Source organism: Neopsephotus bourkii, unplaced genomic scaffold (assembly GCF_033783945.1).
Source record: "Neopsephotus bourkii isolate Nb327-2 ecotype Australia unplaced genomic scaffold, CSIRO-AGI_Nbou_v1 NB_257, whole genome shotgun sequence".
Taxonomy (NCBI): Eukaryota; Metazoa; Chordata; class Aves; order Psittaciformes; family Psittacidae; genus Neopsephotus; species Neopsephotus bourkii.
In genome coordinates, this window is record NW_026900766.1 from 2,117,527 (window position 1) to 2,129,753 (window position 12,227).

The 12,227-nt window shown below is 44.7% G+C and overlaps 1 protein-coding gene across 1 annotated transcript; it reads left to right on the forward strand.

Moving 5' to 3' along the window:
* Positions 1-2,496: 2,496 nt before the first annotated feature.
* Positions 2,497-10,924, forward strand: VIM (vimentin). Its single transcript, XM_061346131.1, has 9 exons — positions 2,497-3,133; positions 3,283-3,343; positions 7,228-7,323; positions 7,445-7,606; positions 8,099-8,224; positions 8,926-9,146; positions 9,253-9,296; positions 9,683-9,768; positions 10,284-10,924. The coding sequence occupies exons 1-9, from the start codon at positions 2,592-2,594 to the stop codon at positions 10,323-10,325; spliced, it is 1,380 nt and encodes a 459-aa protein (XP_061202115.1). The 5' UTR covers positions 2,497-2,591; the 3' UTR covers positions 10,326-10,924.
* Positions 10,925-12,227: the final 1,303 nt, after the last annotated feature.

The window sequence follows — 12,227 nt, forward strand, 5'->3', positions numbered from 1 at the left end:
TTAACATTTCTAGAGAAATTTTGTAGTGAGAAACAGCAATGAGGCAGGTGGCCAAGAGTACATATGGCAGTGGTGACATAAACATATGGAAACTACATTTAAAACATGGGGGTGTGGTGTCATATTTATTTGCTAAAACAAACACCTCCTTGTATTTTAAGGGCAAAGCAGTTTTTGAATGAAGGGTGATTGTTGCATGTGTGCGGCGTTAAAGGTTATGTGGAGTATAAGTAAGTTGTGCTCCATTAGGAAAAACAGATTGGATACAGCACACCTTTAAAAAAACAACAATCTGCTACAACTATCAGTACTTCTGAGTAAAATATCTTTACTCTGTGAGGTTGTTGGTTATGTAGTGGTTTACTTTTTCGCCTGCTCATAGAAGGAGTGTGTACTTTTCTGCCAGGGCTCACAAAAGCTTTCAGCTCAAACCTGATGGCTTAAATAAAGAACTAGGAGAGGGCCAGACAGCACAACAGAACTGATGGAAGGGGCAAAGCAGTTGACGTTGCCTACCTGAACTTCTGCAAAGTGTTTGACACTGTCCCGCCCAACATTCTTGTTGCTAAACTGGAGAGACATCAATTCGATGAACCGATCGCTTGGTAGATAAAGAACTGGCTGGATGGCCACACACAAAGAGTTGTGGACAATGGCTCACTGTCCGGCTGGAAACCAGTAACGAGTGGTGTCCCTCAGGGATCAGTGTTGGGACCAGTCTTGTTCAACATCTTTGTTGCTGACATGGACAGTAGGATTGAGTGCACCCTCAGCAAGTTTGCTGATGACACCAAGCTGTGTGGTTCGGTTGATACGCTGGAGGGAAGGAATGCCATCCAGAGGGACCTTGACACGCTTGTGAGGCGGGCCAGTGCCAACCTCATGAAGTTCAAGAAAGAGTGAAGACCTCACAGCAACCTTCCAGTATCTGAAAAGGGTCTACAAGGATGCCAGAGAGGGACTCTTCAGCAGAGACTGTAGCAGTAGGACAAGGGCAAATGGTTTTAAACTTAGAAGAGGGGAAGTTCAGGTTGGATATAAGGAAGAAGTTTACTGTGAGGGTGGTGAGGCACTGGAAAAGGCTGCCCAGAAAAGTGGTAAATGCACCATTCCTGGCAGTGTGCAAGGCCAGGCTGGACAGAACTTTGGGCAACATGATCTAGTGTAGGGCATCCCTGCCATGGCAAGGGAGTTGGAACCAGATGATCTTGAGGTCCATTCCAACCCTAGCCATTGTATGAGCCTATGATTCCACGAGTTATGCTTTGGCCACTCAAGTTTTAAATTATCTAAATGACAGGGATTCTGTCATCTCTTTTAAATAACTTCCGCATCCTGACTGAAAACAATCTGCTGCTACTTAGTCTAAAGTTTTTTTCTGTTAAGTTTTATGCCATTGCTATTGCCTTGTACATCATTCTCCTCTACCACTGCACTAGTAGCCCCATCTTGACAGTAAAACTGCTCTTGAAGCACTCAGATTTTTGTGTGGCCTTTTATGCTACAAGCATAGAATATTTGCAGGCCATGTCTAATGAATAATTATCATTTTATCTGTTGGGTACAAGAGACACAAGTCTGTTGGGTACAACAGTGTGGAGACAAGCCTCTGTTAAAATCAAGTCTGCCACTATCCCAGTTATTAGAAGGACTGCATCCAGAAGAAGATCCTAACGGCAACTATTTCAATCATGTTTTGTCCACACTAAAAACAAAACAAAACAAAACAGTTATTGTCGGGATCATTGTTACAATGATGGCAGAATTAAGCCTTAGTTGTGTAAATGCTCCCCCAGCTACACATAAAACACATTTAGGCCGTAAGGGTTGTCTTTTCAGCCCAGAAGTGGAATCTAAGATTGCTGTGGTGGAGGAAGCTAAAGACACAGCGACATTCTTTTTCAGACATTTGGCAGCCCTTTGTGAATAGTTAGCATCCCTCTTCCCTGGTCTTACTCTCTTTCAGAAAGCTAAGAAAGAAAAGAAACAAGTTCTCAGGAAGGTACATGTATATACAAATCATACCTAAAGAGGACTTTTCGATGTATGCGTCCTGGATCATGTATTTTGCCTGTCCCGTAGCACTACATTAAGTCTGCCGCCCCGCCCTGCAGTCACCGCGCTAACTCTGGAGGGGATAACGAGAAGCAAGGGAGAGCTCAACGCCCGCTGCTGTCCCCCCCGTCCTCGCCTTGCCGGGGCTCTGCTACGGCCCCGCCTCCGAGCCACGTCCCGCAGCCCCGAGATGAAACCTGGGGTCCCGCCGGGCCGGGAAGCCGTGGTGTGCTCCCACCTCTTCCCGCTCCACCGCCCGCCTTTGTGTCCGCAACAGCCCTCGGCCCCCCCGCATCCCCCCTTGCCCCGGGGGCTGCCGCCCCCTCCCCACGGGGCGAGGCGCGGTGCGGGAGAAGCGGCGATTGGCGGCGGGCGGCGGAAGGCGGGCGGGCGGCGATCGGCGGGGCGGGCCCCGCTGCGGGCGTTGGTCCCCCATAAGAAGGGGCCCCGGCCGGGGCCGCCGCCCTTCTTCGCCCGCCGTGCAGTCGAGCAGCCCTGCTCCGGTCCCGGATTACAAAGCCCGCACAGCCGCCGCCATGAGCATCAGCACTAAGAACTCGTCGTACCGCCGCATGTTCGGCGGGGGCACCCGCCCCAGCACCGGCACCCGCTACATCACCTCCAGCACCCGCTACTCGCTGGGCAGCGCACTGCGACCCAGCACAGCCCGGTATGTGTCCGCCTCCCCCGGCGGCATGTACGCCACCAAGACGACGTCGGTGCGGCTGCGGAGCAGCATGCCGCCCATGCGGCTCCACGACTCCGTGGACTTCTCCCTGGCCGACGCCATCAACACGGAGTTCAAGGCGAACCGCACCAATGAGAAGGTGGAGCTGCAGGAGCTCAATGACCGCTTCGCCAACTACATCGACAAGGTGCGCTTCCTCGAGCAGCAGAACAAGATCCTCCTGGCCGAGCTGGAGCAGCTGAAGGGCAAGGGCACGTCCCGCCTGGGCGACCTGTACGAGGAGGAGATGCGGGAGCTGCGGCGGCAGGTGGACCAGCTCACCAACGACAAGGCACGCGTGGAGGTGGAGCGGGACAACCTCGCCGACGACATCATGCGGCTGAGGGAGAAGTGAGTGTGCGAGGGGAGAGCGGGCAGGGCTCAGAACCACCTCCCGGCCGGGACCCTGACCATCCCGAGCCGGGCTGGGGGCGGCGGGAGGCTCAGAGGGGGCTGGGGGGACCCCCGCACTCTCCTCATCGCTGTCTCGCCCCTTCCAGGTTGCAGGAGGAGATGCTTCAGAGGGAGGAAGCTGAGAACACCCTGCAGTCCTTCAGACAGGTTCGAGGGGGCTGGAGGAAGGGCGGGAGCTGGGGGGGAGCCCGAGGTAGTGGTGGGACGGGAGGGTGGGACTGCAGGAGTTGGCTTTCCGCGCACAAAGGAATCCCGTCGGTTCTCACGCAAACCCTCCTTGTTTTCTTTAGGGGGATGCTGCGGTCTGCAGGGAGGGGAGGGAAACTATTGTCTTGCTTTATCCAAGTCTAGCCTGTTTTACAAAAAGCGCTCCGATGTGGAATCGCTTTCCGATCCAATAAAAATGAAAGGCGGGCCATCTGCTCGCTTGGCTGAAGGGTATTAATGGTTTCTATGGGATTCACCGTGGAATGCAGATAGAGGCATTATGGCAAGTGTGGTGGCAGCAGATTGAAATAATAGATCCCTTTGTGTCAGAGGGGAGGGTGCAGTGGGCTGAATTCTTACTACATGTGTAATGGTGTGAGCGTATTTCTAGCTGGAAGTGGCCATCGTGTGTATGGTCCAGTTTTTACATAAACCAGAGCTCCCCGTTAATGAATCACTTTGGTCGGTGCATGACTGGACAGCAGTTCCAAATTCAAGTTTTTTCATATGGGTGTTGCCTGCTGACATACAGCGGCAGACAATGTGTTCCTTGGGGTGAGGTCGCAGCAGGCAAGCCTGCCTCCTATGGATGTCCCTTAAGAACACAGAATTCATCCTCTGTAAGAGATGTTAACATAAGAAACAAGTTGCCTTAAGTGCTTCGCTTCTGTAGGCTGTTAAGATGTTACCAGGATAAACTAAAACCTATGTGACAGCCAGAACCAACTGTGCAAACAGTGTTCAAAAAGTGTTAAGCTCAGGATTTCACATATGCAAAACCAGCTTTCAACTTGGATTAAGTCTTGTTTGGAGTAGGAGGCATTTTGGAATGTGCTTTCTCAAAACAAGGTCTTTTCCCAAGAACTGCTGGTGAGAAATGGTATTGGTAGCATTCCTCCTGGCTGGAAGTGATTGTCGTTATCTCCAGACAGCTGGACATGGGCTGACTTCATCCCCAAATCCTTCTTAGATGTTAGTGATGTCACCATTCAGGAAATCATCACTTGATCATTACTTGATTGTCTGTGTTTTCCTGGCTAAGGCTCTTGACTACAGTATATTTATAGCCTCTGAAGGAGAGCAGGTGTCTTGGTGAGGTAATATGTGGAAACCAGGAGACCTACTCCCGTTTGGAGTCTGAGAATTCAGTCTGTGCTGGGGGACAGAAGCTTGAAACAACAGTTTACGATGCTGCCTTAACTTTAGCTTCTTTTTTCTGACTGCTAAGCCAACAGAATGTCCCATGCAGGAGCACTTAAGCTTTAAAGAACCGAATCTGTCCTGATTCCTTGCTGAATTTGGTTGAAGAGTCCTTTCAGTTAAGGCTGGCTTTTAAATGATCTTTCCTACTTAACTGGTGTACTTCAAGACATGCCTACCTCAATTTCAAACAATCAGTTAAATTTTGTGAAGGCTCTAGGCTTTTAAGTCAGCTTGGCTTTGCGTATATTCCACATTCATTATCCAGCTTTTCCCTGTGCTGTGGAAAAATCATTCAGGAGCTGAGCCTCTAGCGAATCTGTGCGTGCAGTACAATCAGAACTGGATCCACTTAACCTCCTGAGGTGTAGCTTATGCATAAGAATTGTAAATCATTGTCTGTAGAAACGCTACACTAAATCTACTCATGACATAACTGGTGCATTCAAGTGTGCTTGATTTGAACAACAGTATGTTTAATTTTTCCTTAACAATGAAAGGATAGGCTTAACATCTGTTTCAGCATTAATATTACTGTCCTGGGAGTGAAATTAAGTTCAGAGGACACAGAAGTTGAAACATTCTTTACTTTCCATCCTACAAACTCTCAGTTGTAAAATAAATACAGAAAAGCACAGCTCTTTATTAAACAATTATGTTCTTGATTCTTGCACTGGAAAGTTGTATGCATTAATCTGGAACACTTCAGCAGATACTTCATTGTTCTGGTGTAGCATCAAATTTACTTGATGAAGCAGTTGTATAGTTCAGTATTCTAAAAGAAAGTGAACAAATGTCTGAACTTTATATTTCTCAAAGCTGCTTGCCTTAGAGACTGTTCAACTCATATGTACTGTCAATTTTAATTTCTTCTCCTGAGCAAAGATAGGATTTTATTTATATGCTGAGGGCTGTACTACGTAAAATGAAGCTAAAGGCTCAGTGAGATCTTCTCTTTGGGACAAAATAAGTATCACAGTTGGTGAGAAAGTTGTTTACTGCAGTTTTGCCAGTTACTCTGGCAGCAAGGAATAGGTCCTGAACCTAGGACAAGACTAATAGGTCTGCTCCTGGCTAACATGAGGTTTAGCTAAAGTAACCATGGATGCTCAACCCTGCAAACTGTCTGGCATTAAAGGATCTCCTAGGATAAAGTCAATGCTTTGTCCAGTTGCATGTATGGCTGCCTTACACTTGATTTGCTCAGGCTGCAGGTAGCTTATTAATTTATGTTTCTCTATACATCTAGGAAGTACAGATACATTGATTCTATACTCCCTAACTTAATGACAAGGTATATAGTAAAATACACACCATATAGTCTTAAGTGTCTTCAATTTAAGATGCTTTCAATTTATTATAAGCTCCTAAAAATCCTTTATCTGTTCAGTTGTCCTGAAAAAATTGATAGGATGTAGGTTTCTGTAAAATCCACTGGAAACTCTTTGGAGGTCTGTGCATACATGCTGGGCCACAGCTGTATAATTTCCTACCAAAATGATACCCAGTTTCTCTGGGGTAGGAGAACAAATGAATGAAGGAATTCTCTGAGTTGAAAAACAGCTGATACAAACAGTGTGGGTGTAACACTGAAAATGATAGGGAAGTTCTGCGGTGTTTTACTGGACAAAGAAAATGGAAGAATCCTTCTGGAGCAAGAACCTTACCTCAGAGTAAGAGGGATCCAAGGAATGGCTTTCCAAGAGTCCAAAGAAAACACTCCTTATTTCAAAAGTGCCATAAAATTGAGAACTGCTGATTAGGAATGCTTATGTATTGGGCAGTCCAAAGTAGCTTTAAAGTAAGCTGTGAAACCCTGATATACTACCATGTGAATGTAAGCAGGAAGCCATGTATTTAACTAGTATGAAAGTAACGGTTTTCCCCTTTTCAAGCTAATTGTCATGCATGTTTAAGATGTAAGAAGCTACCAATCAATGTTTAGTCTTAAATTATGCTTTTTAACTAATTCAGGCAGCTCCCATGTAATATTTGTGACATGTTTTCTGTTAAGCCTTAAATGAATTTTTACTGTTGATTAAGACTATCTCCATCCAGCCAGAGGTGGAGTCTTTGGCAGCTACCGAGAGGGTGTAGGCAGTGATGACTAACTCTATCTGCGTTTATGGTCATACCTTCCTTTTCTCAAGGGGGATCTGTCAAACCACTTGGAACCACAGTAAATGCTTGCAGTTCCTATATGTGCCTCACTAGCTTTGTAAGTCCGTGGACCCAAAGGACTCTGTAGTTGATCACCAAGGAGTCCATAAGAAATTAAGCCCTCTGATAGGCATGTAGGCACATGGGTTGTAATTTAAGCCCCCACTGGAAAAAATGGAATTTTACAAATTGCAAGACTCACTCTTTTTCAGGGTATGCTCTTGGTCATGCTCAGCAATACACTTCATATTCTGCATAGTTCCTGAAATCACAGTAAGAGGTGCACATAGTGGTTTCTGAGGCTAGGGCAGGAGGTAGAAAGAAGGTTTTTCACAGTTCTTGATTTCATATTGTCTTGCCAAAAAGCTCAGGTGTAGCATCAGTCTATATGCTACTGAGCCTGCTGTAAAAGACTTCCTCTACATTAGTTTGGTGGGATTGCTAATTTTTTTCTCTCTGATCAGGATGTTGACAATGCCTCTCTGGCACGTCTTGACCTTGAGCGCAAAGTTGAGTCCCTGCAAGAGGAGATTGTCTTCTTGAAGAAGCTTCATGATGAGGTAAGCTGAATAAAAAGGTCTGTGATTAGGTACTGACAGCCTAGTGAGCAAGTAAGGTGTTCAATCTGTGTACGTTCCCTATGCTGTCTTGTAGTAACAGAGTGTCTGCTTCTCTCTTAAGGAAATACGAGAACTGCAGGCCCAACTCCAGGAACAGCACATCCAAATTGATATGGATGTTTCTAAGCCTGATCTTACTGCTGCCCTGCGTGACGTTCGCCAACAGTATGAAAGTGTTGCTGCTAAGAATCTTCAGGAAGCTGAAGAGTGGTACAAGTCCAAAGTAAGTAAAATCTGTTCAGATGCATCAGGCACTCTTAACTGTACAGAAGAGCTTTGCTGTAGCTCAGAGGGAACTTGGTGTTCCCTCTGTCTCTCTACTGGATGTGAACACAGCTGTAGCACAGAGTCTTCTTTAAACTCCTAGTCTAGGAAGAGTGCAGCTGAAAACATTTTGTCCTATAGAAGTACAGCATCAGAGTAATGGATCTGTACTTGGAGTCTTTCCTATATTGGGTGAAATACTGGAGAAAGGAGTGAATGAATGGGTAAAAAGATGGGTGATACACAGGGCAGGGAAACAAATATGAAAGGTTTGATGACAAATTCCAATGTAACAATTAGAAAGGAATTTTAAGAGTAATGCTAGTATTTAAATGTTTTGGGTGTTCAGGCTTGTAGTAGCTTCAGTTGCCCTCAAATGCTGTGTTCAGAAAAAGCCTGTTATACCATTTATGTTGAAGGGTTATGCTAACCAAGCTGGGGATTTCCACAGTTTGCAGATCTCTCCGAAGCTGCTAATAGGAACAACGATGCCCTGCGCCAGGCCAAACAAGAAGCTAATGAGTATCGCAGACAGATTCAGTCTCTCACCTGCGAAGTTGATGCCCTTAAGGGAAGCGTAAGTAGAAGACAGGAGTGGCTGGGACACTCTCCCCTTTGCAGTTTAATTGTTAATACAAATGTGAATGCAGCTGTTCACCCATGCAATACAGCTGCATATTAGTACTCTTCAAAAGGATGTTGTGAGCTCAGTTTGCCCTACTGTGCACTGGTTAGACTGATACACTCAACTAGTCTTATTTAAGGTATAAATGACAAGTTCATTCTTTTGCTACAATATTCACTGTTTAAGTAACGCTTTCTGGAAGTGTTTATGGCTTGTCTGTCAGGTACAGCTGAAGCTATAAAAAAGGCTGAAGGAGCAGTGGAAAGGAGGTGCAAATCTTGCGGCTGCTAGAACCTGTGTGCCTTAAAGGGTAGCTTGAAATGGATTAAAGTGTGTAGTAAATCTGCAAATCCCCTCACTGAGGGCTGCCTGCATGCTGAATTGTACTGCATGTGTTGAGCTTACTGTAAGAGATTTCCTTGCCACCTGATAGGACAAATACATGGCACACCTCAGATCAAGTAGCAGAATAACCCGCCTTGACTTTGCAAGAGGAAGATAAGGGGATGAGAAGCTTGAGACATGTCTGGCCATTTTCAGACAGAATACTAACATAACTCAACTTTGCTTTTAAAAAAGGGAATTTAAAGGTCTTGAGGGTGGGGAAGAGTGGCTGAGCTGCAGCAGGGCTTGACTTTGTTATTCTCTTCCAGAATGAATCCCTGGAGCGCCAAATGCATGAAATGGAGGAGAATTTTGCTGTCGAAGCTGCTAACTACCAAGACACTATTGGCCGTCTGCAGGATGAGATTCAGAACATGAAGGAAGAAATGGCTCGCCACCTCCGCGAGTACCAGGACCTGCTGAATGTAAAGATGGCTCTCGATATCGAGATTGCCACCTACAGAAAACTGCTGGAGGGTGAAGAGAGCAGGTAAACATCACATGCAGACACTTTTCTAAATGGCAATTACTTGAAGACTCTCTGTCTGACTAGACACACCGTGTCTGATTGTATCCATTTCTTTTTCTTTCTTCAGGATTAACATGCCTATTCCAACCTTTGCTTCTTTGAACCTGAGAGGTAAGCTGTTTTATCATTAGCAGAAGAGCCCTGGACAATTTCCTTTAGTATTTGAACTTGTATAGGTGCAGTTGTGTGTGATTGTTTCTTAGATATAACTACATTATTTTCCATTACTTAAGCTTGGGTGGGAGGAGCAATTTTGTTCCTGGGCACAGATATTTTTAAATACCAGTGCACAGTGGGTGATTGGTTTAAATGCCTGCTGAAAGGGCTTTAAGGGGAACAGACAGAAAATGGAGAAGATTAGCTTATTATTCAGATCAGGAGGCTTCTTCATATATAAACTAGGATTCTGAAAGTAGACACTAAAATCTGTTACTCCTCATTTTTTTTGAGGAAGGACTTCATCTAGACTATGACTAATAATGCATTCTGTTCTGCAGAAACTAACATTGAGTCTCAGCCAATGGTTGACACTCACTCAAAGAGGACACTTCTAATTAAGACTGTCGAAACTAGAGATGGACAGGTTGGTGGCAACTTTATTTCTATCACAGCTGGTTTTACCTTAAAATACTCTTTAAATTTGCTTACTGGTTAGTGCAGCCTCTATAGGGTAGTAGGTATTGAGTAGAACAGCATCTGTCAGTCTGAGCTGCATAACTGAACGTACGAATGTAGCAAATGGCTTTTGTGGAAACAATTGCAATATTCATCTGCTAGTGAAACCTTAAGTGGCTGATAGTTACCTGTGTAGTGAGTACTTAAGTTCAGCTGAGTTAGCAAGTTCTCAAAAGATTTCTTGCATCACCCGAGGAAAACGTGGCGATAAAGTGGTACTTGTTTGGGACAAGAAACTGCTTTCATACCAAGTCAAAGCTTAAATGGTTTGTGCACACTGTTTGCCAACAAGAACTTCTCATCTAGAAGTGAGAGTTGATACTGGTTTGTTCACACTTCTGTGGTACCAGATGTTTGAATTCTACCTGCAGAAAACCCAACAAGCTTCCTACTAAAAATAAATGTGTCTCTGTTTATCAACAGGTTATTAATGAGACTTCCCAGCATCATGATGACTTGGAATAAAGCTGAAGTGAAGATGCATACTTATAAGTGCAGGAGAAATTCTTACCAGCAAGATTTAAGAAGTCCATGTCTTAAAGGAAGAAACAGCTTTCAAGTGCCTTTCTGCAGTTTTTCCATGAGCGCAAGATTATTATGCTAGGAAATAGGTCTTAGATCTTGCAAACTGACTCTCCCTGAAAGATTAGAGTTTACAATGGAGTCTAGTTTACAAATAGCAATATCTTGTGCTGCAATACTGTTTTTAAGTATCTGAATTCAATAAAACTGCTTTTTCCAGCACAGTATGAGCAACCTGTCGCTACTTCAATAAATCTTTGGAAAATGGCTAATGATGTGTTCTAATTTGTTAACTTCATGACTTTCTGGAAAGCCATAACATCATAATGCTGGAATTACTATACGGTTGACATCTAGTACTGGTTGTGTGGATTGCTGTTTTTTTCAGTTTAACTAGATAAACTGTCTTACTCATTTATTGCTTAGGTTTTGGAACCAACTAAAATGGACTATAACTGGCAGATGCATAATGTATTATGATATTTCTTATCACTTGAATAAAATCTGATACTTCAAGCTAATAAAAATTAATCTTGCTTTCATATACTAGTTAATCCAGTTACTAAGAGCTAAGAATGCCCAAAATACCTTAAGACTCAGCTCTATAAAACACAGTAGTTAAGTGGCTGTGAAATAGTTCACGCAAACCCTTATCTGCAAAACCAGCTTTCGTAAGTTAACAGCTGACTTCATTTTCTGGGAAAAACTAGTTCCCAAAGGCTTGTCTGTAGGACAGAAGTTAAATGAAGGCTTCAGCTGAAGTGACGGTTAGATGTAGAGAAAATGAATGTATAGAGAGAGTAACTTGCCTTGCTGCTGACTTCATTCCAGGATTTAAACTCCTTTAAGTGGAGCTCTCCTTTTCAGGCGAGCCGCTGTGCTTCGTGTTTTCTACTGGACATCAGCCTAACTGCAGAAGAAGGGGGAAAAAAAACTCCCATTTGGCCTGCCATAGTCTTCTAGGAGGCAAAAGGGAAAGGTTGAAGTCCTCTGTGAGCAGTTAGTTAGAAGCTTTCTTCTGCAGAGTAAGGTATTTCCCAAATTAACACATAGTCAAAACTTCAGCACAGCTCTTACCCCACAAAAATAGCTACTCTGTTCTGCATTGCTGCTTCTGCAAAGCCTGCTTCTTGTAAGCTTTCACTCGGACATGATTTTTGTGCAGTAAGTTCAAACTGGAGTTGTTTGGCAAGCATGATTTGCATTCAGTCTTTATTCAAGGTAATGGTAATAGTTCCATATACAGACATTGTCGCAAGCACTCGGGAACTGATATGTAAGAAAAACTACTTGTTTTTATAGATAAGTTAATGTTACCTTCATCTGATAGGGATCCATCCTTACTAAGCTCTTCTGTTTACTCCAGCGCATGACTAACCAGATGCAGTGCAGGCACTGGAGTAAGGGGGCAGTAGACTCCACTTTTTGCGTCCCGGTTGTCTGCCGCACCAGGTGAGGAGATCTGCAGGGAGGATGCTGAAGAAGGAGGTGAGCAGTGCCTGGGGTGTGCTGCAGCCCTCTTAAGGCTCAGACACATGGGTGTCCCACAGCCTGCATGTAGGGGCTTAGGCGTGACTGCAGTTTTCATATTTGATTCTCCCAGAGAGATGTGCTGAAGCTGTTCTTCACTGCAGAAAAGCACCTCATTTTTCAAACAAGGCATGGTGATGCTGTTCCTACCCTGTTTTCCTCTAGTAAGTGTTCACAGAGGGCTTCAGCCTCTCACTCCCACCTCCCAGCAAGTCAGAGAGAATTTTCCTCTTCCCCGTTACACTGCACTTGGGCTGATGTTGAGCAAAGCATACAAATCTGTTCGGCTGGAATATGTCCCTCTCAAGCTTAGTG

Coding starts and splice junctions, on each gene's coding strand:
- VIM (XM_061346131.1), top strand. CDS start 2,592: ATGAGCATCAGCACTAAGAACTCGTCGTACCGCCGCATGTTCGGCGGG. Junction 9,147..9,252: donor CTGGAGGGTGAAGAGAGCAG/GTAAACATCACA, acceptor TTCTTTCTTCAG/GATTAACATGCCTATTCCAA. Junction 9,297..9,682: donor TGCTTCTTTGAACCTGAGAG/GTAAGCTGTTTT, acceptor TCTGTTCTGCAG/AAACTAACATTGAGTCTCAG.